Below are 27,870 nucleotides of genomic sequence, written 5' to 3' on the forward strand. Positions count from 1 at the left end.
GATATTTCATTTAAGAGAAAAGAAAAGAAAAAAGACGTGAAAACAAGACTTCTTGTTTCATTCAGAAATTTTTTTTTCCTTTTATTTATATTTTAGGAAAACTGTAGTAAAAACGAGAAAAAGCTAGAGGAACAGAATGAGGAGATGATGAAGAAGGTTTTAGCACAGTATGATGAGAAGACCCAGAGCTTTGAGGAAGTGAAGAAAAGGAAGATGGAGTTCCTGCATGACCAGATGGTCCGCTTTCTGCAGAGCATGGACACGGCCAAGGACACCTTGGAGAGCATTGTGAGGGAAGCAGAGGAGCTTGATGAGACCGTTTTCCTGACTGTAAGCACCAGTTAAAACAGGACCAGACACCCTGCATCTGTTTTCCTCACCTAAGTCTATACTTTGGAATTCACCTTTCAATATTTCCCAAGATTTCTCCATAGGGTTTATATAATTCTGATACTTAAAAATGATTAGGGCATGCCTGATGCCTATGGAAAAGGCCAAGAAAATCCTTAAAGTCTTTTTTTTTTTTTTAGAAGATTTTATTTATTTGTCAGAGATGGAGAGAACACAAGCTGGGGGAGCAGGTAGGGGGAGAAGCCGACTCCCTGCTGAGCAGGGAGCCTGATGCGGGGACTTGATCCCAGGATCCCGGGATCATGACCTGAGACGAAGGCAGCTACTTAACCGACTGAGCCATCCAGGCATCCCAAATCCTTAAAGTCTTGCCACCCAGTTAAGGGACACATGGGAGTTAGGTTAGGTATGATCCATTCACTGTCACGTGGATTGGTCACCTTCTCAGGGGGAAGGAAAGCAGCCTGAAAACCTTACTTGGGCTTTGCTTTCGCTCTGGGTACCAGCCTAATCTCCAGTGTCTGGTGTCCTCATGCTGGCCTCTGGGTTCATCCTTTCCACCCCTACTCCCTAATCTGAAGTGCCATCTCAGAAGGACCATTCCCTCCAGGCTTCATCAGGTGGCTGTGGGTAACATTCCAGTACACCTGCAGCATGCCAAAGGATGACATAATGTGATGCCTCTCTCAGGTAACACATCGATATTTTTACAAGGATCTTCCTAGGGACCAGATTCCCTAATTCAAACATATCTTATGGACCAAGAGTCCCTTGGGTGATCCTCAAATGGCACCAACAGAGGCAGCTCTTTGTTCTCTTTCTTCTCTAGAACATTCAGGAAGATACTGGTTCTGCATGGAACCTGATTTAAAGAGGGGTAGTGTAGGCCAGTCTTGCATCTAATTGTCCCACTGGCAGAAAGCACCATCTTATGATGAGTGGGGACCTCCCTTTCAAAGCTCCCCAGTCCTCCCAGCTCTCTAATAAAGTCTGGAGATAGAATAAGGCGAAATGGAATAATATTAGGCTTCTGATTTGGGGATCCTTCCAGCCAGGACAAATCTGAGTGAGGTGGACATGGCAACCTCAAGAGAGAATGAAAATCATTCAGTCGCTTTGTACTTAAGGCAAAGGTTGGTCTTTGGAAATTGGGCAGCTCTTGTGAAGTCTAACATTAATGAGGTTCTTTGCGTTCCCTAAGAAACTTGCTTTTGTTTAATAAGAATATTTTCTTCCTAGGACAAATTGTAAAAAAGAAAGCATTTTTTTTTTTTTTTTCTGCTTAGAAAAGTAATATGTATCCAGTTTAGAAAATTTAGAAAATACAGAAAAGCACAGAGAAGGTGTCACCCGGAGATAATTACTGATTACATTTTAGGTATATACCCCACATTGAACAAATGTAAGTCCTTTTTCTTGCTTTGGAGAATTCTATTCTGGAAGCCAAGCCACTTGCTAATGAGTAGAGAAGAGCAGCATAAGAATTTATTGCTGGCTTTGCTTATCATAGAGAGCAGAGCAGAACTGGAAACTAAAGCCCCCTCCATTCTTGCCCAATCCCCGTGCCCCTTCTGAGCATTGATTTCCTTGCTGCTGGGGCTGTAGCCATCCAGAAAGAAACAGCCTCCAGGAAGCTAAAAAGTTATGCATTTAGAACATGCATAATCTTAATGCTCTTGGTTGGTTTTTCTTTTTGTTGTTAATTAGTCTCTCTCTCTCTCCCTCTCTCTCCTCTTATTCCCTCATAAGTCGTTTGAGGAAATCAATGAAAGGTATATAAAACATGGCACAATGTAGTGGTGACTGAGAATAGCATGGTTGTATGCTTTATTTTTAATATTTTGATGCTTTCTAGAAAATGAGCTGCCAATTAAAAAATACATAATTTTACTGAGCTACTGAATTTTCACTTTTAGACACTGTGCTTTTAAAAGCTAAACGACAGCTTTGAAAGAAAATTGCATGTGCTTTAGTTAAATAACAATTATCATAATGTAGATTTTTAACTGCTTCCTTTAGATGTGTTCTGTATTTTCAGCCTAATCTGGACCATCTTAACTGTCATTGCATACAGAACATTGTGTAGATGCTTAGACTTATTGGCTAAATATGAGCATTTGAAAGAATCATTCATTTTTGCTTTGAGTAATTTTATGACTTATGTAATCTTAATGGAATGTTCTCTCATTTTCTCTTCAAAAGATAGGCATGCATTTATCTTTTTGCTCAGCTAATCTAAGTGAATCTTCCTCTTTTGATTATGTTTTGTCTTTGTTGCTGTTGTTAACACTCAATCCTAGGGAAATTTGTCATTATCTTAAAAGGCAAAACACTCAACAAGAAACTAGGAAATATTGTCTATAAAAACACATACCATTAGATCTATATTTATCTTCTGGAGCATCTGATTTTGAACTACTCATACTGATCTGATACGTTTTCCGTTTTGCCTCAGAGCAAGACTTGAGGTCCTTCTTACTAGTTGAGCTTAATGTTCTTATCATTTTTACCCCTTTCATGTAAATTTTTAAAACTGTAAATGGTAAAGTTATAAAATTGTGAGCTTACTTCACAATGCTACATTGCGAGAGTGCATAAAGCAAAATAAAAAATTTGTATTTGTGATACACTAAAATACAGAAACCTGACTTTTTTAGGTAATGAAAACTGCACAGATAAATCCTGTTTACCTTTAAAGACAATCTGTTAAACAGAATATTGTTGATAAGTCTTAAGAAAATAACTTGTATATTAATATTGGCATTAATCAATAAAGGTTTTATTACAGCAGCTCTCTCATAAATCAGATTACCCAGGGAGCTTTAAAAAGTGCTGACACCTGAGTCTTACCTCTTGAGATTCTGGTTTAATTGGTCTGGGAGATGGCCTGGACATTCTTTAAACTTCCGAGGTGATTTTAATGGGCACACAGAGTTGAGAACCTTTGGTTTCTAAGGGTCTGTCCTCTGGCCCAGTGGTTCCTCAGACTGGCTATCTTTGAAATACTGGGGCAGTTTGTTAAGCCCAAGTCCCTGGAGCCTCACCTCAGATCCCAGGTGGGACTCCAAGGTGGGATGAGGGCTCTCCATGTTTGCCGGTTCTCACACAGGAGACTAAGGCTCTTGAGGCAGGCCCGGAAGCTCAGACCCAGGCTTTGCCCCCAGTTTTTTAAATTTATTTCTTTATTTTTAAAAAATTATGCATTTCTCTAAGTATTAATGATTTCTATTTTCATTTAAAAAAATATGGATTCATAGTGCCATTTCAAATATACTGGACAGTGTAGATAGATGCATTATTTGCTTCTTTGTACTTCATCTACTCATGGAACGTACTGATTGGCAGGAAAATTTGGTGAACAAAAAATTGCACATGCTTGTCCCTTAAGAAATGCTGCAGTACATTTTTTTTCTCCACCTTAGAGTATTAACTTGCTAATATGAATGGGCATTCGTTTAATTCTAAATACCATTTCTTTGGTTTCATGCTTGAACTTGTTCATCCGTGTGTCATTTTACTTCATTATTATTTCATTGTCCATTTGACAATGAATTAATCTCTGCTAAAGCTGCATGAGACCTCAAGGAGAGTACCCTTGGGATAACCATTATTTTCTGTGAAGAAAAAAGACAACAAAATTTGGGATTTGAGATTTAATGAAAGCCCTGTTAGACAAGGGTACACACACACACACACACACACACACGGTGAAGCTTGATTGTTTCAACAAAAAGAAGGCTTTTGTGCCCTTTTAGAAGACAACTTCTACCACACAGTCTCAATGGTATTGATGTTCCTTTCCATGAGAAGTGCTTATTATCTAGTTGTTGTTGTTGTTGTTTTTTAACCTTGTTTCTTTTTTTCCCCCTTCATATGGTATCTCTAAAGGCAGTGCTTGTCTATTTAATGATTTTTTCAACACTGAAAATGCTTAAATTAAGGAATGCTGTCAAGCATATTTAGACTCAATATTTGCATATTTTGAAAAACACATTTGCTTAGAAAATGCTGGTCTGTTGAGAAGGTCCATTTTTTCTCTCTCTCCAGTTTGCTTTTTTGTGTTATAATAATGAAAAAGGAGAATACCAATCATTATAGGACCTGCTTTTAAAAAGATGTTCACTTGCCCTTTCATATACTGATGTTGAAATTGAACAGGTCAATGTGTACAGGAAAACTCAAACATTTTATTGGTGGTATCTACAACCAGAACTTTTGTGTTTCAGAAAGTCTCCCATCTAGTCAGTGATATGTGTTGACTGGGCTTAGTATATGTACTAGTCAGCATTGTTCATTAATTTGGAATCTGTCATCTCCAGCCTATGAGCCCCCAAAGCCTTCATTTAAGCCCTTGGTGTTTTCCCTCAACCAGAGCTCCCAACCCACCTCATTATGCCTCTGATCTGCATATTTGCTTTGATCCTTTCTCACACTCCTGCCTGCATATTCTTACTTCTGTGGCTCTCTTTGCCTTACAAGATAAAATGGAAGCTCTTGGTGAATATGAAAGCTTTTCACAAAACTCCTTTCCATTTGTTCTTTGTCTCCATTACCCGGTTCTCAAGGCACTGATGGGCCCCTTGGGCCCTCAGCTGTGCCACACCCTCTCACAGCTCTGTGCCTTTATTCAAACCATTCTTCCATTTGCAATACCCTTCCTTCCTTTCCTGCCTCAGGAACTCCTACTCATTGTTTAAGACAAAGCCCCAATGCCACCTCTCTTGGAAGCCACTAAGGGACCCATCTCTCCCAAATCAGATGATAGTAAATTTTATTATTCCTAACACTAGTAAGTATCGTGGACACTATATTACTATATGTAAATATTTCATTTACATTTTATAATCTCTCCTCGCACTGATGAAAACATTTTACCACACCTGAGATCCCGATATTCTCACCCAAGTGAAATCATCCTCTCTTCATTAAATATTCATTAAATGCCTGCTGTGTGCCAAGTAACACAGTACAATACAGTGGTGAACAAAACAAAGTCCTCTCCTGCCTGAGACTATATTCTGGTGAAGTAGAAAGACAAAAACAAATAGGTTGTGATAAGTTTGAGGAAGTAAAATTTAACAGAAGTAAAGGTATTAGGGACACATAGTGTTGTATGAGTAGTATACTCAGGGCTGGCCTCTCTGAGGAGCTGATATTTGGACAGAGATCTAGGTTAAGTGAGGAAGGAACCATACAATATTTAGGAGAAGAAAGTTCCAGCAGACAGTGCAAAGGCTTGGAGGTGGATCTGTGCCGTCCAAACCAAAAAGTCCAGGCTAATGAAGCTGATGGATTTCCTCAAAGCTTCCTTAATTGCTGGAATAATTCTTTTCCTCTGTGAGCCAGGTGCCCAGAGGAGAGCTCCTAACAAAATTTTAGGCCCCTCGTGCTAAAGTGAAATGCTTCTGCAATCTCTCCTTCCCTTTTTCCTCTTCGAAGTCAACCTGTTTGTTTTGTTTTGTTTTGTTTTAAAATCCAGTTTGTACCTGGATACAAATGCTAAGAGTTAGCATCCCTCCTAAAAGGGTCATGAGTATATAAAAGCTGTTGATTTATAAACTGTGGTTTGTTTAGTCTTTCAACAATTTGGAGACTTCATCCTCCTTCACTGCTGTATCCCCAGTACCCAGAGCAGTGCCTTGCACATAGTAGGTGAACATAGTTTTTGAAAGATTAAGTAACGAGGAGTGTAGTTGGGAGGGTTGAGAAAAGCAAAGACATCAAAGAGTGTGTGAATTTCCAGACGGGCTCACAACTTTTACATCCTTCAGGAAATAAAAAAAAAAGTCATTAAAATATAGTAAATTTCAGGACTAACTTTACAGATGCAAAATTGAGACTGTGTAGTTTGATGGTGTCTATTCAGATCTCAGAGTAGAGACATGGAATTTCTAATATTAACCCATTACATGAAAGAATCCTAAGAATAAATAGATTTTAGACCTATCTTTCTAGACTTCAAAACACTTTCACTCCTGTTTGGCTACAGTGCCTCACAAAACCCACCACCACCACCACTAACGAGAACCACCTCATTTTAAGCAAATATTTCTAGCTTTCCTTCTGTACGTTAATTTCTTGACTTACATAAAAATGTTTTCCCCCCCAATAGGTTGCTTTCTGCAATGGAGAGCACTGCTTCTTTAGAGAAAATGCCTGCTGCGTTTTCACTTTTTGAACATTATGATGACAGCTCAGCAAGAAGTGACCAGATGTTAAAACAAGTGGCTGGTAGGAATTTTAATATATTAATTACCTCGATGAAATTTGGTAGTGTTTCCTTGTTCATTTTGTATACGTTTTTAAATTAAGGTATAGTTGACAATGTTATGTTAGTTTCAGACATATGACATAATAATTAAAAAAATCTGTACAATAAAGGTACCCTGCTCACCAGGGTAAGTGTAGTTACCATCGTCACCATACAACGTTATTACAGTTTTAATGGCTCTATTCCCTATGCTGTACTTCTCATTAGGGTGACTTACTGATTTTATAACTGGAAGTCTGTACCTCTTAATCCCCTTCACCTATTTCACCCATTCCGCAAGTCCCCTCCCCTCTGGCAACCACCAGTTTGTTCTCTGTATTTATGATTCTGTTTGTTTTTCTTTGCTTGTTCGTTTGTTCTGTTTCTTAGATTCCACACATAAGTGAAATTGTATGGTATTTGTCTTTTTCTAACTTATTTCACTTAGCATATTACCTCCCAATTCCATCCATGCCCTTGCAGATGGAAAGATTTTGTTCTTTTTTATGGCTGGGTACCCAGTGGTGGAATTCCTGGATTGTATGGTATTTCCGGTTTTCATTTTTTGAGGAAACTCCATGCTGTTTTCCACAGTGGCTGCACCGGCTTACATTCCCACCAACAGAGCCCATCAATATCCAAAATCTCTATATTCTTGCCAATATATTTTTTGTTTTGTTTTGTTTTCTCCCTTTTTCATACTAGCCATCCTGACAGGTGTAAGGTGATATCTCGTTCTGGTTTTGATTTGCATCAGTGATGCTGAGCATCTTTTCATATGTCTGTTGGCCATCTGGATGTCTTCTTTGTAAAAAACTATTCATGTCCTCTGCTCATTTTTCAGCTGAATGATTTGGGGGGTTTGGTGTTGATTTCTGTAAGTTCTTTATAAATTTTGGATATTAACCCCTTAGATATATTATTTGCAAATATCTTCTCCCATTCTGTAGATTGCCTTTCTATTTGGTTGCTTGTTTCCTTCATGAGACAAAGTCTTTTTATTTGGGTATAATCCCAATAGTTTATTTTTGCTTTTATTTCCCTTGTAAAGTTTTTATATGTAAGGAGATATAACTGGGGGGAAAAAAAACCCTTCTTAGTTGTAAAAATTAAAAGCCAGATTCCAAATCAAAGCCCAAGACGAGCATACCATTTCAGTTATAATCTGCATTTCCATCTGAAGCTCTGCAACTGTCCTGGGATACCGAGGAGTTAGGAGGAAGCAGCAATGGAACCAAAGGGTCTCATCTTTTTTTGTTTTCTCCTTGTAAAATAACATTTCCCTCTCTGTCTTCTAGAGATTATTTGCTTCACACCAGCAGTCAGTTATAGAAGGAAAAATAAATCAAATATTTTCATATGTCTTGAACAGATTTTTCCTTATGAGTGGTTTTTCCTTCTCCAGCTGAGCTCCGCCCGCCCCCCCCCCCCCAACCACCGCCTTTTTCTCATACTAAACAGATTAGCTTAGAGAACTAACAGCTCAGCATCACACTCTGTGGCCAGGAGCCTCCTACTCAGCTGTCAGAAGCATCCTGCCGACTCTTCAAAATATTTTTTAATGTGCTATTTTAACAAACAAGACAATGAAGCTTATTTAGATTTCTCAAAGCTGCTATGTTTCAGTGAAGTTATCAAGTTTCACTTACTGTAAAATGTACTCTGCTATCTTCCTTTAAAAATGCTATTTCCAAACCACCTGAGAGAAAACTGCTATTTTTACATTGACAATTAATTTTCACTCCTGTAAGAAGAATTCTAGTTTGGTGAAAGGCTTTTCAGGGGTCACCCACAACCTTAGAGAAAGTGAGAAATTCAGTCATTTATCCTAAGAGATTTTTCTCTATAAAAGTGTCAAAACCAAAAGGTGTCTTTTATAACATCTTTAAGAGGCATTTAAATTGAGAGGTGATTGGAAACTAAGAAATTCTGATGAACAGAGTAGGTTGTTTGCTTTTAAGGGATTCGTTATATGCTGTTGTTCATTTAGAAGGATATGCTTTTGAATATCTGACAGGCAAAATGAGAGGACATTCCATATATTTGAGAGACCACAGGGTTAAATTGTCACCAAGTGTTAATGATTCATTCAGAAATAGGGCGCCTGGGACTCCTGGGAGTTCCAAGCTGTTTATAGAGAGACTGATTTCTGTGAGGCAAACGCCACACATGGTATGGCTGCTTCATGGAATTGGAGCCCAGGGCTCTGACTTGCTGTTAAATAGTTTTTGTTCATTTTTGACCAGTAAACCCTCTCAGATAGAAAATCCTCCCCAGGTACATGAAAAGTTAATCTGACCACTGCCAACACTAATCAGAAATTCTAAGGAAAGGCTGTGACTTTTCTACTGAGACATGGAACAGCCCCTAGCAACTATTCCACACTCGCGTGATTATTATTACTCATCTATTTTTACTCGTTAATTTTACTCATTTACTATTATTATTACTCATGTTATTATTCCCATTTGATAGGTGAGGAAACAGAGGGAACAGAAAATTGTCTCATATATTGCCCTAGATACACAGCTACTTGAGGGTGCGGGGTCAGGGGGTAGGGAGCAATTCGACTTCAGGGTCTCTGCACTTAAACCCCTGCCCCACCACAGATGGGCAGAGTGCATTGCTGCGAAAGGATGGATAACCAGAGATTAGTAACATCCAAGGCTTCCTTGACTTTGGCTCCTATGGACTTGGTTTTGATTTTTTTTTTTTTTTGAAATTGTGGTAAAATACACGTTAACATAAAACTTACATCTTAACCACTTTGAGGTGTACAATTCAGTAGTATTAAGTGCATTCACATTCTTAGATAACCGTCACCAGTATTTGTCTCCCAAATTCTTTTCATCCTGTGAAACTGAAACTCTGTACCTGTTGAACAATGTCCCCCCAACCCCTGGCTCCCCAGCCTCTAGCGACCACCATTCTACTTCCTGTCTCTCTGAATTTAACTACTCTCAGTCCCTCCTGAGTGGAGTCATACGGTATTTGTTTTTGTGTCATGTCCTCAAGGTTCATCCATGTTGTGGCACATGTCACAACTGCCTTCCTTTTCTCCCCCCGCCCCCTTCAAGACTGAATAATGTCTTATTGTATGTCTATACTGCATTTTGCTGATCTGTTCACCCATTGATGTTTTTTGCTTCTATGCTTTGGCTATTGTGAATCATGCTGCTCTTCTGGGAACACAGCTAGATGGAGTGGGGATCTATCTGGCCACACAAGTCCTGAAGTCCAAGTTGATCTGATGCTTAACTGAGTGTGACAGCTCTTTATGGGCACACTCCTTCAGGTAGAGGGGATCCGTGGTATGATTTCTCTGCCCAATTTCTTAGCCTCCCAGAGAGAAGCCTTAAAATCCCATTTTGTATTTTTTTTTTTTTTTTTGGCATTACTCCTTTGCAAGTTTATTCCTATAGAACTGTAAACAGAGTTGCTAACATATGAAATCTGACTCCCTGATATTCCGCCACACAGGAACTGCAAATCTAAGCATTATCGTTGGATTGCATCTATGGAATATTCTTAATCTCTTTTTAATTTTAGAATGCTTTGTAAAGTGAAAGTGTTTCCTGTTTTTGAAAAGATGTTTTAACTGTAATAATTTGGGGGGAAAGGAGCACATGAGGTACAAAAATCACTCCTAGCCCACATGTTTTGCTTAATTCCCGACAACCACTTCCTTCTTAAAATTTGGTGATTGCGGCTGGGCGGGGGGAGTCCATATCACTTTTTAAGTTTGCTGAGTTACCTGAGAGAGAGAGAGAGAGAGAGATTTGGCAACTTGTTGCTGTTTTTAAAAGCAGATATAGCTCAATGTAAAATTCACAGGAAAAAAGAAAGGGAGAGTTTCATCATTCATGCCTCAGGGAGTTCGGCACTGTTTCAAAGATTGACAATAGTTGAAGTATTCTGCCTGGCTCTTCAGTATCTGGGCAGCATGAAAATTCACTGAACTGCATTTATCTGGATGGAATCCTTTAGAATGTGACACTGATTTCCTGCAGGGAAGACACAGGAAAGTCAAAGTGTGGGTCTCTGAACCATTATCATTCCTTGGGGAGGTGCTCTGATAGGCAGGCTTCTGAGATTATCAAGCAGCCTGCTCAGCATGTCTTACCTTGGTAGTTTCTCTGTGATTTACCAGATGATAGATCCACAGTTCATCTCCCATCTTCACAGACGTCCCTCCCCTTTTCTGTGTTCTTGCCAAGGCCGATTCGCCTTTTGAAACTTTAGCACTGGTTATGTGTCAGACAATCTGCTAAGCACTAAATGTACATATGCTACTTACAACAAATGTGTTAGGAAATGGTATTATTATTGTTGTTTTCCCATTTCAAAGATGGGGAAACCAAGGCTAAGCTAACACAGCTATTAAGTGGGGGACCTATTTTTTTGTTTGTTTGTTTTTTTAGTATTAGAAATGATTTATTATATTTCCATATACTAACAGAAGAACTAGAAAATAATTAAAAACAATACCATTGAAATAGCGTCAAAAACCATAAAATATTTAGGAATGCATTTAATAAAAAGAAGTGGAGGATCTCTACACTGAAATCTATAATACATTCCTGAGAAAAATTATAGACATAAGTAAATGGATAGGTAATACTATGGGATAGGGCCCAGGAATTGTCAAAATATCCCCAGGTTTGAAACTGGGTCCTGGTTAAAGAACAGGATAGAATGGGTTTTTAATTTCCCACATAGTATTTTTTTAAATTTTTAAATTTTGTAATAAACATATAATGTATTTTTAGCCCCAGCAGTACAGATCTGTAAATTGCCAGGTTTACATACTTCACAGCACTCACCACAGCACATACCCTCCCCAATGTCCATAACCCCACCACCCTCTCCTGACCCCCCTCCCCCCAGCAACCCTCAGTTTGTTTTGTGAGATTAAGAGTTTCTGATGGTTTGTCTCCCTTCCAATCCCATCTTGTTTCATTTATTCTTTTCCTACCCCCCAAATCCCCCACGTTGCATCTCCACTTCCTCATATCAGGGAGATCATATGATGGTTATCTTTTTCCAATTGACTTATTTCATTAAGCATAATACCCTCTAGTTCCATACACGTTGTCGCGAATGGCAAGATTTCATTTCTTTAGATAGCTGCATAGTATTCCATTGTATATATATATACCACATCTTCTTTATCCATTCATCTGTTGATGGACATCTAGGTTCCTTCCATAGTTTGGCTATTGTGGACATTGCTGCTATAAACATTCAGCTTCACATGCCCCTTCAGATCACTACGTTTGTATCTTTAGGGTAAATACCCAATAGTGCAATTGCTGGGTCATAGGGTAGCTCTATTTTCAACTTGTTGAGGAACCTCCATGCTGTTTTCCAGAGTGGTTGCACCAGCTTGCATTCCCACCACGGTGTAGGAGGGTTCCCCTTTCTCCACAGGGGATCTGGCATTCAACCTCAGGCTGGTGTCTCTGCTTTGAAGCCCATGAACTTGACCACCCTCTTAACCTACTCCTCACTTTTCATAACTCTGTATTTCCTCAGCTCTTATCTCTTTTTTGAATCTTTCCAATTTGCCTCCTTTTGTTCCATTCTTTAGACTCATTTCTTATTTTTTCTTTTCTTTTTTTTTTTTTTATCTTCTTGTTGAACTAACCTTTGTTTTCTTGTCCTTTGGTGTTGACTTTTCATAAAGTAATCTCATAAAATTTGGCCTAAAGTATTTCAGTAAGTTTATCTCTCAGGAAATGTTGAATGGAAAAAATAATCATGAAAACAAATGTAAAAGCATGGCATCTTTTCAACTATAGGAATAACCTTTTCCTCTAATTTGTAAATTTAACATTCAGTCCTTCATTGAAAATATTCAATGCTTTTGTATCTTAAAAATGTGGGAAGAGAGTTGCGTAGGAGCTTGATTTATGGCATTGTACATACTATTAATGTTTAATATGCATAATGTAAACTTTAAAAATATCTTTGAAAACACTTGAGGATACTGTCCAAATTTAAAATTCAGAAAAATAGAGTTCTGTCAGACATCTAAACTTTACCTTTGCATGAGTTAATAGGGTACTTTTTCTCCTATGTAGTCTTTATATATTTTTTTTTAAAAAAAAAGATTCTTTGGTAGAGTCATGTTAGAAAGAGAAAATGGGATAGTAATTTCACAAAGGGTATTTTGATATTTTATTCACACCAGTCTTTTTTCAGCTTTGATGATGCAGCAACTGGTTCCAAAAGGGCTTTATTTGTCTCTGTTCTGAATATAGACTCTATTTATGTAGAAGGAAACAACAGTGGTTATGTAGCAAAGCAACTCAAGTTTTCATTTTGAAGGAAAATCAAATCATTTGATGCATCCTCTCACCTGTGTAAGTTTATTATTCTGAATATCGAACTACAGAAGCCTACAGTACCAAGTGATCACAGTTTGGCGGTCTATGTTTATTTCTCGGTGTCAATAAGCATGCCTATACAAATGCATCAAAACCACACTCTAATGGCACAGTGGTTGCATCCAGAGAATATGCTTGGGTGGGTGTTGTTGAGAACAAGGGAGCCCTTCCATTTTTACTCCATGTATTTCTGTATTGTTTGATGTTTTCTCAACATACATAAGTTACTTCTGCAAAATGAAAATGAATCAATGAGTAAAAACAGCGTTGGTGGTAATAAATCTTGCTTTTATTCCAGTTCCCCAGCCTCCTAGATTAGAACCTCAGGAACCCAATTCTGCCACCAGCACCACAATTGCCGTTTATTGGAGCATGAACAAGGAAGATGTCATTGACTCATTCCAGGTGTACTGCATGGAGGAGCCCCAGGATGACCAAGAAGTAAACGGTAGGATTGCTAACACAGATACAGATACAGGTGTCCATTTCTGCATCTTCATAGGAAGGATTTAAAGGTACCTGTATTGCAACTCATTCCACAAAGCACTTACAGCCACATATACAAACCACAACAAGAAACCAACGACCATATAAGCAAACATAAAACAGCTAAGCAAAAACTGGAAATCCGAATTAAGGAAAAGAAAATGCAGAAACACCATAAAGGTCAACATGGATATTGTAATTAAGTTTCAGATTTGGCTTTGAGCTCTCAGGATAGCAGGAGCAACTAAGAGAGTCTCATTTGCAGAAAGGTGGTAACATAACAGCCCTTCAGGGAGAACAAGTCTCAATCAGTACTTGAGTTTAAAACAAAGTATAATATGTATCAATTTGCAGAGGAGAAATGAGCTGTATACAGGACAGAAATGAGTTGGATACAGAGGACTGAGCTGCAATAAAAGATTATTACGTCCAAAATAATTTTAACGCAAATGCAGTATTGATGTCATGGTTGACGGCTTCTCAGATCCACTTTGATAAAAGCTGCAAACAAACCATAAAGGTTTGTTTAGGGTTCACAGATCTCAAGGTGTGGGCTGTGAGTAGTCTCCTTGCATCTCCAGTTAGTATGCAGATAGAAGTGAAAGTGATTAGCAGGGTGAAGATATGACACATATGTAGTTGAGCTTCTGTAAATATCTCTCTGTTCAGTAGGACTTCTAATAAGACCTAGAAGCCAAACACTTTGAGTTTGTACTTCTTGATCAATCAGAGCTGGCACACTGGCATTTTCTATTTCTTGTTGAAGATGGACCCACATGTTTTGGAACGCCGATGAGCAGGTGACAGGATGGACATGCCATTATGAAACTCAGGAGCCCAACTTGTCATGAGGAAAAAATTATAATATAGTTCGCTGCTACCAAGATTTAAGTCTTTTGAGATGTCAGGTGATACTTAAATAAGGAAAAAGTTAAAAAAAAAAAAAAAGAAAAAGAAAAAAAGCAACCATAGGCATAAAGTTGGCTAAGTTTGCCTATTAAGGACTGCTTATATTCCTGGCAATATGACCGTGTATCTGTCACAGCAGAGCAAGGTGAGTGTCATTATCCCCATTTGCAAATAAGAAAACTGATGGGAGGTTAAGCAGTTTGCCCAAGGCCACACAACTTCTACGTGACAGGGGTAGTAGGATTCAAGCATGAACCTTTGAGACTCCAAAGCTTATGTTTTGGTTTGCTTGTTTCTGTGTTTGTTTTGTGATAGCACACTTCTTCCTCCTCCATATCCAGCTGTCATGTCCTGGAGCTTTGTGGCTCTCCAAGACTCCTCTTAACACCAACTTATTGCCTTATTGCCTGGAGTGCTTTTTTTTTTTTTTAAGTGCATCAACTCCTCCCCACCCCTAGCCTCCAAACACTTATTTGTCCTAGGTCTCATTCATTCTACGCCTTGACATCTTGCTGTGTGTGGGGTCTCCCCCAACATAGGTCATGTGCGTCGTTCAAAGAAGTGCTGAGGCAGCAGGACTCTGCTGAAGACTGCAACCACAGTTTCTAGGATGTGGGGGAAATGTTTTTCAGTGTACAAGTCCTTATGAGATTCTCTAAACCAAACTTTCCATCCAGAAAGTATAGCTCAGTGGGCTGGAAAGTTGCAATTAAAGAAACCGAGTTGAAGTGCTCCTAAATTTCCTTTAAAAGAAAATGATCTGGGCTTCTTAACTGGAAGAGTTTTGAAGATGTGACTTTCAAGAGAGATAAGGGAAGAAAACCAAAATGATTGAAGGCTAATTTTAAAAATAAAATAATTCTCTGTAAAGGAGAAAAAGTTTCAGTATGAATGATCAGATCAGTCCCAAAGGGCAGGTCACCTACACATACTGGTGTCAAGTAGGAAGGCCCCTAAAATAGTGAAAATAAAATAATGTAAGAAATTTTAGGAAATGTCTTGATCAAACAAGTTACTTTTTAGAATAGTTCATGACTTATCAAAGTTATTCAAGTATTTCTGTAAATCATGGAACTCTCTAGATGAAAAGATTCTGGAATTTGTGAGAAGGAACCAGGATTTGAAACTTTGAAAATCATACTGAGCACTAAAATTGTTTACTAATTTGGAAAGGTGTTTTATAACATCATAAATTTAGAAAAAAAATGGAGTTATCCATATTTTATTACATACTCTCCTGAAATATTGGCATTGCTTCTTAAGAATGTTTCAGAATGTACTATAGAGATTTAAACTAACATAAACTATGCAATTTTAGTGTTTACTATTGAAATAAGTTATTTTAATTGTGGCAGATGAAGCTTAGAATGTTACTAATACACTATTATTTTCTGGTAAGTGTTCACAAGTAATAATACATCACTCTAAATATCTCTTTTTACCATGCCGTTGCTTTCTTATGAATTCCAAAGTGAGCTATCACAAAAGTTATCTTAAGTTTATTAGTTTGAATTTTCCACTGAAAAGAACTGAGCACTTCTTTCAATAGCTATAATTTTCAATTTATTTTGGAAGACACCCAAGACTTTCTAATTGTGTTTTATGCTAGACTTGGTAGAAGAATACAGGTTGACAGTGAAAGAAAGCTACTGCATTTTTGAAGATCTGGAACCTGACCGATGTTATCAAGTGTGGGTCATGGCCGTGAACTTCACTGGATGTAGCCTGCCCAGCGAAAGGGCAATTTTTAGAACAGGTAAAGAGATGTTAAGGGGATGTTGGGAGACAATATTCAATTCTTCACACACTACTGAGATCTAATAAGCATTTATTAAGCACCTATTGTATGCTGGATATTGTACAGTGCTGAGTATACAGTGATGAATAAAACTGGGTTCCTACATTCTAGAAGATTGCAGTCAAGTGGGAGAAATAAAAAACAAAACAAAACAGAAGATCATTAAAAAATTGTGGTAAGGACCATGATCTAGTTATTTATAAGTTGTTATGAGAACACTCCATAGGGATACCTGAGGCAGGGGCAGGATCTGGAATGGCTCCTTAGTGTTGAAGCCTGAATAGAATCCCTTAAAGGATCAAGGATCCTTTAAAGGATTAAAGGATTAAAGGTTAAAAGAGTGTATGCCTTTTGAAGAAGATATGTAAGCAGAGATATCAAGGTAAGAAACAGTATAGAGGGTGCAGGGCACTACAAGAAGTTTGGTATTATTTCTTTGACTTAAAAACAAGGAGAGGAAAGACATGAGGTAAGAAAGGCTAGTGTTTGGGGGCCATGTTTGTCAAGATAAGAAGCTTGGGCTTCATCATAAGGGTGCTAGGAGCCCCAAAAGAGTTTTCAGCAATGATATTCAACTGGGAATGCATTTCCACGACGGGGCAGTTTCACAGGGGGGCTGAAGTAGGTGCGGCATAAGCCAAGTTTGCCTTGCCTTGAAGATCACTGTAACTACCTCAGAGGAAGAAATGACACTCCCACCATTTTATCCTTTCTTCTTGCTGTCTGAAGCAAGTATTTATTGAGTACCAATGGAAGACAAGATCATGGCTAACTTTTCTGTGAAGGGAGGTAGATGAGAATCTTCTTTTTTTATTTGCTTATATATGTATAAAGAAACTGGTGGGATTTATGGGAAGCTAATATTAGAGGCTCTCTGGGGCTGGGTGAAAACTGCAATTTGGAAGGTAGAGGTGGGAGGGAGACTTTTCATTACATAAATTTTCATATCTTTTGGGCTTTTAACCAAGAATGTACTTTTTAATCAAAAATTAAAATAAAATCATGCCCAAGCCTTCTACCCAGGGTATCAGAGAAGCGAAGCTGATGTTGATTGTTCCATAATTGATTTGGTTCCCTCTCTTGCAGCACCCTCCACCCCTGTAATCCGTGCCGAGGACTGTACAGTGTGTTGGAACATGGCCACCATCCGATGGCGGCCTGCCAACCCAGAGGCCACTGAGACCTATACTCTGGAGTATTGTAGACAGCACTCTCCAGAGGGTGAGGGACTCAGGTAAGGATCTTCTCCTCAGGAGACCTCACCTCTCCATGGGGAGAGCCCAGGGTGCCTGGAACTCAGCTGAAGCTCCTAACCTGACTCTGAGCTTCGGCTCATGGAGGGAGAAAAGCATCCTAAAATCTTGCTAAGCTAATTAAACTATTGACTTGATTTGCAACTCCATCACTATTCATCAATGAACTCCAAGTTTGTAATAAAACACATGCTACAATGCAGAATAAAGACTCCCTTGTAAGAAAAATGTATGCAAATTTTAATAAGATGGAACATTCTTTGAGGTATATTTAACTTGAGTCGTTAGACAGGATTTATGCATATTTCATGCACTTTTTAGTAGTTATATCAGAATAGATACATCTAACTCAGGAAACTAATAGTGAGCTTGTATATAATGTAAATCTGTGTCTCCTTGATGTATTGGTAATATAAAGGAGCTAATTATATAAATATTGTTATAGAGACATACCTGCCTCTCTAAGAGCATGAAGGTTCTAAAGAGATTTTGCCAGGAAAAAAGAAATGGGAAGCTCTTTCACTAAACTTATAAAGCTTTAAATTTATCATTCAAGGGCTGTGCATCCTGGGGACATTTGGTAAATGTTAATTTATTTACTGAGATGATGATTTCTTGGCCTATAATCCATAGCAATAGAGCAACTTCATCTTCCAGGGCGCATATTCAGATCATTATTAATAATGCTCATTTAAAAAAAAAAAAAGATTTTATTTATTTATTTGACAGAGATCACAAGTAGGCAGAGGGGCAGGCAGAAAGAGAGAGGAAGGGAAGCAGGCTTCCAGCTGAGCAGAGAGCCCAATGCGGGGCTCCATCCCAGGACCCTGAGACCATAACCCAAGCCGAAGGCATAGGCTTTAACCCACTGAGCCACCCAGGCACCCCTATAATGCTCATGTTTTAATAGTGGCATTTTAGGTTTTTTTTTTTAAGTGAAGTTTACTGAAAAAAACTATTTTGGTAGGAGATAAAACTTAGAAATAATGGTATGGAATTAGACAGCTCTTTAATAAAGTGTATTATTTAAGCCCTTGATTATCTACATGATCAGTCAACAACTATTTATTTAATTATATGAGATTTCATATGACTGAGCAATAATTATAGCTTCTTTCAAGTAGGTGAAGACAGGCTTCATAAAATAATGATCAAAGATGAATTAATGTCGAGCATATGGGTGGGATGTAGGCATTTCAGCAGAAGTGAGAATGTAGTAAATGTACAAAAAACCAACACCTCTGTTAATGTGCCAAATGCTGGATGACAGGCTTCAGTAATTAGCAAACAGAGGAGAGGTAAACTCTGACCAAGATGGGATGGGAGAAAAGGAGAGAGAAGGAGGAGAAAAGGAGGGAGAGAGGGAGATAGAGACAGAAGAGATTATAACTGACTTTTATTAAGCATTTACTATGTGCAAGTCACTGTCTTCAATGCTTTATGCCCATTGCCTTATTTAATTCTTATAGGAAGTCTGAGAGAAAGCAGACACTTTGGGAGGGTACTCAGCTAGTGAGTAACAATCAGGATTCAAACCCCATTTTGTCAGAGTTCAAAGTCCAGGCTGCTAATTCCTCTTTAATGTCACAAAGTGGAGTCTTGGGCCTTCTCCCCAAAGCTCTTGGTGTCCTTGAGAACCCTGCCCAAGTCCCTGGGAATCTCTCCCTTTGCTCTTCACCAGCAGTGAGGAAAACCCAGTTCTTTCTGAGGCAAAAACAGACTGTTAAGGAGTGCTCTGAAATGACTCATCCTTGTCATGGTATCGTCCCCAGCTGGCATTTGCATAAATAATATCAGCACAGTGGATTCTTAAATCAGCAGAGATCTAGAAACCCTGAAACCCAGTAGCCATCTCACTAAAGGAACTATGATGTCACCTCATAAACATGGCTACAAGGGGAAGGGAAAGGGGGAGCTGGAGGGGGAAATGTCCTTCACGGAGGGTCTTCAACGTTTCAGGAACTGGGCAAAATCTCATCCAGCCCTCTCACCAATCCTAAGAGGTAGGTGAGGTGATGATCTCCATTAAATGAGATTCAAGGAGGTTCAGTAAATTGGCGAAAGTATTAAGTGATGGAATGCGCATTTGAAGTCAGGATTCAAACTCAGATCTGTCTTATTCTCTCCATTAGTCCTAAACCTTGAGTTACTACATAGACTGAGTTAGTACACGGAGTTAGCATAAGTCAGCAGCCTGACGTTGAGTTATTATGAATCCATAGTTTCTTTTGTCACAGGGAAATCATAGATTTAAAGAGAGAATGCAGTACCATTATTTAAAACTTCTTTGATCAGTGATTTTCTTTTTCCTGATCACCTCGGGACCCTCAAAATAAAACAAAAAACATAATGTTCATTTTGTATCAACACTGATAATACATTCCAAACAAATCCTTCTATTGAAGCCCAAGAAAACAATGACAGTTCCATTTGTAGGGAAAAAAATGGCCACCCGCTAATTTTATGAAGACAAAAGTTGAGCTAATTAGAGCAGGAGGCTTGTCATTAGTTTATTCTGTCTGAGACTTTGCCAGTGGATTCATTTTAATTTTTCCGGTTAAAGGAGAGCATCTGAGAGGTTGGATAAGCAGAAGCTCCTGGAAGTTAAAGAACAATACAAGGACCCTCTGTTACTGAATGGATGTAGTGCAGCAAGTTTAAGGTGAAGGGAAATTCCACTTGCAGGGCCTTGTTGACAGTTCGGAACTGTGTTGGAGATGGAGCTGTTTTCCAGTTAGGTGCTAAAAGACTCCTCAGTGCCAGGAGGTGGAATGGTATGTCTAATCCACAACCCAGGGATGACTCTCCAGCCTCTGGAGCCCTACTGAGTCTGACAGAAAAATTAATTTCTTGAAGCAAGCATGAATTTGTGGGCCACAAATTGCTGCCCTGTTCCTTTGCTAAGTCGATTGCTGAGGTACCGTATTAGAGCCATCCCCCATCAATACAAAAGGCTCAATGTCTTATACCCCAGGTTAGCATCAAGGGACTGGAATAATTCATCCTTAATCTCAGAGGCCCAGAACTGCAAAACTCATTTGTATGTCTTTTGGTTCTCCAATTTAAGACTTCCAGAAGGAAGGAAAAGTCTGCTCTTGGGGAGTGGCCATGTGCCTTAGTCTTTCAACTATCTGGCTCTTAAAATCAACTTGAAAGCATTCCTTATGGGATCAGAGGGTTCAGAACTCTATAAATTATTAACTATCATCCATATTGCTCTATCTCTAGCATAACAACTCTACACAGCTAGTCAGATAGTAGAACTGATAAAGAAATTTAGAATTTTATCACCTCTAGTCAACAAATGCAAACAATCCCTACTGTTGGAGTCTATTAGAACCACATTCTTCACCTCGATTTTTTGCACAGCAGTGCATAATTAGAGTTATTTTGTGTCCTGGAAAGAACAGCAAGCCAAGAGTTGTCTGATCCCACTCACTTGTTGGCTCTATGAAGGGATCATTATGAAAATTTGCAGCCTCCGTGTCTGACAGTATCTGGTATATTGTAGCTACTCAATAAATATGTGTTACCTAAAAGGGTTAATATCATTGGTTCTGGGTTCTATCCAAAAACCCTATACTAAACCAGATTCAAAAATTGATCCAGAGGTCACTGCTGGGGACTAAGGGGAGATCAAAGATTACTTCTTATGATGGAGCTAGGTTGGCTGGGTGAGGACGGGGACCTTATCTGTGTGGATATTCAATAAAGGTCTGTTTAATGAATGAATGAGAGGGTGAATCAGGGGCATAGACAAACTTCTTTTGGCTTTGCCACTCTCACGTCATCTGACTGGTTAGAATCTCTGGCCTAATTGATTTAGGAGAGCTGAGGACTAACTGAGTTCATATCTCTCACCCCCAATCCCTGAAAAGACAGACAGCCTTATGGGCTCTGGTCTGGAGTAGGAAGAGAAGTTGAAAGGAAATGAAAAGAACAGAGAAAGGGATGAGTAATAGGAACAGACACACACACACACACACACACACACACACACACACAGGGCATTGATTACCCTTTAGACTGGGGAATCTGATTTTGGCTGCCAGAACAGAAACACATTCATCCTTAGACCTGCATTTGTTCTCCCTGTACGATGGCCTCTAAATATTCTGATTTAAGATCAAAGGTGCTGGTTGAACTCTTATGGTGAGTGTTTATATGGAATGAGCCTACTGAGCCCCAAATTCCATGACGTGGTATCTGAAATAACCAAGCAATTGCCTCCATCCCATAATCCTCACAGAATACACATTTGCATATTTTTGTGTGTGGGCACTGTGGCTGGGTCCCAGCAGTCGGCCCCTGTTGGGATTGGGGGTGGGCGGGAGTGACAATCCCTGGCTTGTGTGTGGGGGCTGAGGGAGCTCCTACTCACCCTTTCCTGTTTTTCTTTGAATGCTCTCCTCAGGTTGGGTGGGCTCAAAACACTTTCAAAAATTTTCCACCGCTCGGCTGTTTCCTCAGCTGTTCTGTCTCTCCTGTGTGGAGAGAAGTCAGCAGAACTGTGGGTGGAGGAGGGAAAACTGAGAGAAATATAGTACAGGGATTAGCTGTGTGGGCTGTGCAGAGAGAAGCTGTGTACTGAATGACAAATCTGTGAGACTCAATACACCACAAAAGTAGTCGGTAGTGAACTTCCTGCTCCCTTCCCTGGCTGAGGCTATAGGGGTGTGGAGACTTTCTCTGGGTCCCCTTCCCTAGAAGCATCACGAGGGTTGGCTGGGCTCTGGGTGCTGGGCCTGTAAGCTCACATTCTTCCTGCTTCTGGCTTTCAGGGCCACACGTGGTAGGGCAGGAACAGAAATGTCTGTCACAGTTGGGTTTTCCAGCTGGGGACACCTGCTGCTCTGTCTGTGTAATAAGGACAAATAAGGGCGAGTTTTCTAATGAACTTAGTTACCTGAGCAGGAGATGAAGAATCCCAGCATTTCTTTCTTTTTAAAAAAAACTTCGTACTAAGTTTTCAGCTGGATTGGTGATGACCAAAGATCGGCAGCAAATGATTTGACCTTCACAACCTGTGGACGGAGGAGGCAGTTATTCCTGCCCCATGCTTGCTTCTCGGGGTGACAGGAGATCACTGACATGAATGGGTCCAAATTCATAAGGATTTAAGGACTAATAGCCAGTCTTTTTGTGGTATTGTTTTCCTGACCCAGGTGATAACCCTCAGCAGGAAACCCTTGGGAGAGCGAGCTGTAGGATGATTTCCAACCCCCCAACCCAGTATTCTTGACATTCAGCTTTTCCTAAATGAAATCTTTCTTCCCAAATGCATCTGACTTAACTGTAATCATTTAGAATCCTATACACCTTCTGGTTGTATAGTAAAACTTCGGTCAATGAAAACCCAGGCTGTTCCTTCACTTCTAGCTTATGTTCTGTCAATTTCCACCAGTATTCAAGTTGTTCACATTAAAAGACCCAGACATAATAGAACCACTAGAAACAATCCTGGAGAACAAGAGATCATTCAGGGGAGAGGAGACTGTATCGGAAAGTACAGGTTAAAAACCGTAGCTCAATGGAACAGAAAATTTAAATCTGAACTTCCTGGTAGCTAAGGTGAAAACAGGAGAGAGGGGGAGACAGCAAGAGGGAGAAAGAAAGAGATTACATAACTCATCTTTTTATAAAAAGGAAGCATAACATTTCACTAGGAGACAATTATATTTCTTGACATTCAGCTCTAAGATGAATTTTTCATGTAGATCTTTATATAAGGGCTATTGAACAAGATAATAGTGATTGTCTTTTAAGAGCAGTTTTACAAAAGATGCAAAAACATTCCTGATGTAATCATTTATAAACTGGATCTGAAAGCATGAAGTTAAATCACCATTCTGGGCAGGCAGTTCTATGGGGATCTCAAGTAATTGTCCACATATGTGGCCTTGGAATGGTAAAGGGGAGCTTCGAGAATCCAGAGGAATGGATGTTACTAGGCTCCTGGGATTCTCTGCCTGAAATAGAAATGGTACCATTCAGGCTCTGGAGGGGAACTACAGAGAAAACAAAAATCCAGGATCATTCTTCTGGAATCCTTTGGCTCACTTGGATTTTGTGAGAAATCTAATTACAGGAAAGTCTAAGTCCCGTGGTTGGCAGCATTCACCCTTGTGTTTCTATCCTATTATGAACTAATAGTGATGTTTAGTTAACCCTGAATCTTATAATATCCTCATTTACCAGAAGAAATATAGTCCTGTTCAAAAATTATTTACATAATTTTAAGAACAAAAATCAGTATATAAAGAATCTTCTTTTTCTTAACCCTGATTTAACCATAATGTTTCATCTTAAAAAGTTCCATGTTTACAGGTAGTTAAGCCTTTTTAAAATGGCTTCCCTCGGCAAGAGTTAGTTTTTGCATTTAGTGTTGCTTATGTTCTGGGAGATTTTCCTTCTTTTTCCTATTCCCCCTCCCCCCTCTCCTCACCCCGCTTATCATGAGTAAGTTTCCCAAACCCAGCTGATCATAAAAATCACCTGGGCTGCTCTTCTAAGCTTAGATTCTCAGGGCCCCTTAAGAGGTTCCAATTTGAAGGTCTCATGTGTCCACATGGGTTTGGGAAATGCTACTTTACTGGTCCAGCAGTGTACCCTGTTCACAGTTCACATTAAAGGTTGTTGACTGCCTGGCTCAATGTGGGTGCGACCAATCGGAATGCTAGCAAGAACCCACTGTGTTTTTTAACAAACAATTCCTATTGAACTATCTGTTGTGCATTGCAGTGACAGCACCATCCGTAGGCTGCTTCCAGCAGTAATGGCACTGGATTCCTCCATATTGTTTGTACACACACCGCCCCCCCCGCCTCCTCTGGGGAGAAAACATACTTAAATCTAGGTGTTAGACATGGCAGTGCGGAGGCTGTCACTCCTCAGGGTTACCAGCCCCTCAAATGACCTGAAGCTCATGTGCACTCCTTGCTTTCATTCCACACAAATTATCGAATTATCAAGTTAGGAGAGAAGCCACTCTACAAAATTCAAATTAATGTGTGTTCCTCAAACACATCCAGTGAACTCCTGAGCTTATAATACAGCTCTAAAAGTAAATTATTTAATTGATTTGGGTAATATGTACATATAGTATAAATTCAGAGATACAAAAGGGATACAGAGGAAGTGAAGTCTCCTTTCTATTTATCTGTCACCTACTCAGTTTTTCTCCCTAGAGGCAATTACTCTTTTTTTTTTTTTAAGATTTTATTTATTTGACAGAGATCACAAGTAGGCAGAGAGGCAGGCAGAGAGAGAGAGAGGAGGAAGCAGGCTCCCCGCCGAGCAGAGAGCCTGATGTGGGGCTCAATCCCAGGACCGCGAGATCATGACCCGAGCCAAAGGCAGAGGCTTCAACCCACTGAGCCACCCAGACACCCCAGAGGCAATTACTCTTACCTGATTCATATTTATCCTTTTAGGTAGTCTGTGCTTATACAAACATCTGTATTTTTTTCAACAAATGATAACTTCCTATAGATATTTCTGCCACCTTGCTTTTCTTGTTTAAAATATTTCTTGGTGAGAATCCTATACCAGTGCATATAGAATGGCCTCCATTTTAAAAACAATTCTATTATATTCTGTTTTAAAAATATAATTTGATTTATTTGACCAATTGGAAGGTACTTAAGTTGTTTCCATTTTCTTGCTGTCACAAACAATGCCTCAGAAAAAAACCCCTTGTATATCATTTCACACATGTACCAGGATATATGTAAGATAAAGTCCTAGAAATAGGGGTGCCTGGGTGGCTCAGTGGGTTAAAGCCTCTGCCTTTGGCTCAGGTCATGATCCCAGGGTGCTGGGATCAAGCCCCGTACCAGGCTCTTGACTCAGCAGGGAGCCTGCTTCCTCCTCTCTCTCTGCCTACTTGTGATCTCTGTCAAATAAATAAATAAGATCTTTTAAAAAAAGGTCCTAGAAATAAATATATTAAGGTATGTACATTTTGGATTTTGATAGCTATTACCAGACTGTTTCTATAGAGGCTATACTTGTTACATATAGGCTAGCAGCTTACAAGGGTGCTTCCCTACCTACACAGGGTATGATAAAACTTTTGATCTTTGCACTTGATAGGTAGAAGGTGGAATCTTATTATAATTTCAGTGTGTATTCCTGTTATTAGGTTGAACATCATTTCATGTTTCAGAACCCCGTACTTTCTTTTCTGTGAACTGCTCATTTCCTATACCCACTTTTTTCCTGTTGGGCTGTAGGGTTTTAACTTATTGATTTGTAGAACCTCTTTGTTTTTTAAAGAACATTAGTCCTCATCTACAACATGAGTTGCAAATTTGTTTTGAAAATTTTTTGCCATGGATATTTTTTATTGATGTATAGTTGACATACAATATTATATTAAGTTCAGGTATATAATACAGTGATTCAACATTTATGTTGAATAAATGTTCACCTTATGAAGTGATCACAATAAATCTAGCTATCATCTGTAAGCATGCAAAATTATTACATACTATTAGCCACATTCCCTATAGTGTTCACTGTATCCTCATGTCTTAGTTATTTTATAATCAGAAGTTTGTACCTTTTCATCTCCCTCCCCTAGCTCCCATCCCATCGCAACCTGGTAACCATGCGATTGTTCTCTGTATTTATGAGTCTGTTTCTGTTTTGCTTTGTGTGCTCACTTTTTTTTTAAGATTCCATATATAAGTGAAATTGTATGGTATCTTTCTCTGTTTGTCATATTTCACTTAACATTATACCATCTAGCTCTATCCATGTTGTCATAAATGACAAGATCTTATTCCTTTTTATGACTGAATACTATTCCAGTGTGAGCTATATCTGTATCTAGGTCTAAATCTATACAGAGATATATGTCACATCTTTTGTAATCCATTGATGGACACTTAGGTTGTTTCTATATCCTGGCTATTGTAAACAATGCTGCAGTGAACATGAGGATACAGATATCTTTTCAAGTTAGTGTTTTTGTTTTTCTTTGGATAAATACCCAGAAATGAAATTGCTGGATGGTATGGTAGCTCTGTTTTTACCTTTTTAAGGAAATTCCGTACTGTTTTCCATAGTGATTGCACCATTTTGCATTCCCACCAATAGTGTAAGGGGGTTCCCCTTTCTTCACATCCTCACCAACACTTGTTATTTCTTATCTTTTTGATACTAACTATTCTAACAGGTATGAGTGATAGCTCACTATGGTTTTGATTGGCATCCCTATGCTGATAAGTGATGCTGCATGAGCCATGGATAGTTTTAAATGTTAATTTAGTAGAATTTATCAATCTCTTTTTAAAATGTCTTTAATTTTTGTCTCGTATTTAAAAATTGTCTCCCTCTTATGTTTTCTGTAGTATCCAATGATTTCATATTTTTATTAACACATAATGTATTATTTGCCACAGGGGCACAGGTCTGTGAATCATCAGGCTTACACACTTCACAGCACTCACCAGAGCACATACCCTCCCCAGTGTCCATCACCCACCCTCTCCATACCACCCCTCCCCCCAGGAATCCTCACTTTGTTTTATGAGATTAAGAGTCTCGGATTGTTTGTCTCCTTCCCAATCCCATCTTGTTTCATGAGCCAATGATTTCATTTTTAGAAACTAGATCTTTTATCATCTGAAATTTATTTTAGTAGAAAGTGTGAAATTAGTAATCTAACTTTATTTTTTTTTAGTATGGCTATCCAGCTGTCCACTAAGAAAACCTATAATTTCCCCTTCTGATTTGGAATACTTCCATTATTATACACTCAAAACACTGTGTTTGGCTCTATTCCTGACCTTTAGAATGTGTAATCTGTTCTACTGCCCCATCTACTTATGTCCCAGTTCCATGCAGTTCTTATTATCATAGCTTTATAATTTAGAATTCTTGGTAGATTAGGTTGCCCCTGCATGAATTTTTTTTAAAAATTTTATTAATTTATTTGAGAGAGAGAGAGAGCAAGAGAGAGCACAAGTAGGGAGAGGCAGAGGAAGAGGTAGAAAGAATCTGAAGCAGACTCCACACTAACCGCAGAGCTTGAGGCAGGGCTCTATCCCAAGACTGCGAGACCATGACCTGAACTGAAACCAAGAGCAGGATGCTTAACTGACCGAGCCACCCAGGAACCCCTATGACTTTTTTTTTTTTTTTTCTTTTAACCACTTGTCTCTAACTCCAACTTAAGGGAATGATTTTAGTATTTTCCCATTAAGCATTAGGTCCTGATGGTTTTTTAGTTCATAAAGACCCTTTTCAAGTCCCACGGGAAATGATTCTTGCCCCACTGTGCATGGTGAATTGTGTCAAACTTTTCAATTGTGCCTTGCAAAAACAAAAGAATGAAAGGTCTCGAGCTATGAAGGCCTTCATAATATTGGGCAGACATTGCCTTCTGGTGGCCTTCACTCATTAGCCTTTTGAAACAACAGAAGAGGG

The 27,870-nt window shown here is 39.0% G+C and overlaps 1 protein-coding gene across 2 annotated transcripts in view; it reads left to right on the forward strand.

Annotated features, from left to right (window-relative positions):
- Positions 1–27,870, forward strand: part of CMYA5 (cardiomyopathy associated 5) — an 89,047-nt gene that overhangs the window by 48,926 nt on the left and 12,251 nt on the right. Inside the window, exons 4-9 of one of the 2 annotated variants that reach the window (XM_059175332.1) lie at positions 97–330; positions 2,101–2,123; positions 6,464–6,582; positions 13,289–13,438; positions 15,995–16,141; positions 17,270–17,417. In XM_059175332.1, coding sequence (XP_059031315.1) covers positions 97–330; positions 2,101–2,123; positions 6,464–6,582; positions 13,289–13,438; positions 15,995–16,141; positions 17,270–17,417 — 821 coding nt within the window. Of the gene's footprint in view, positions 1–96; positions 331–2,100; positions 2,124–6,463; positions 6,583–13,288; positions 13,439–15,994; positions 16,142–17,269; positions 17,418–27,870 lie in introns of those variants that run through there. The other variant, XR_009354037.1, reaches the window with a different exon arrangement.

This window comes from Mustela lutreola, chromosome 5 (assembly GCF_030435805.1).
Source record: "Mustela lutreola isolate mMusLut2 chromosome 5, mMusLut2.pri, whole genome shotgun sequence".
NCBI lineage: Eukaryota > Metazoa > Chordata > Mammalia > Carnivora > Mustelidae > Mustela > Mustela lutreola.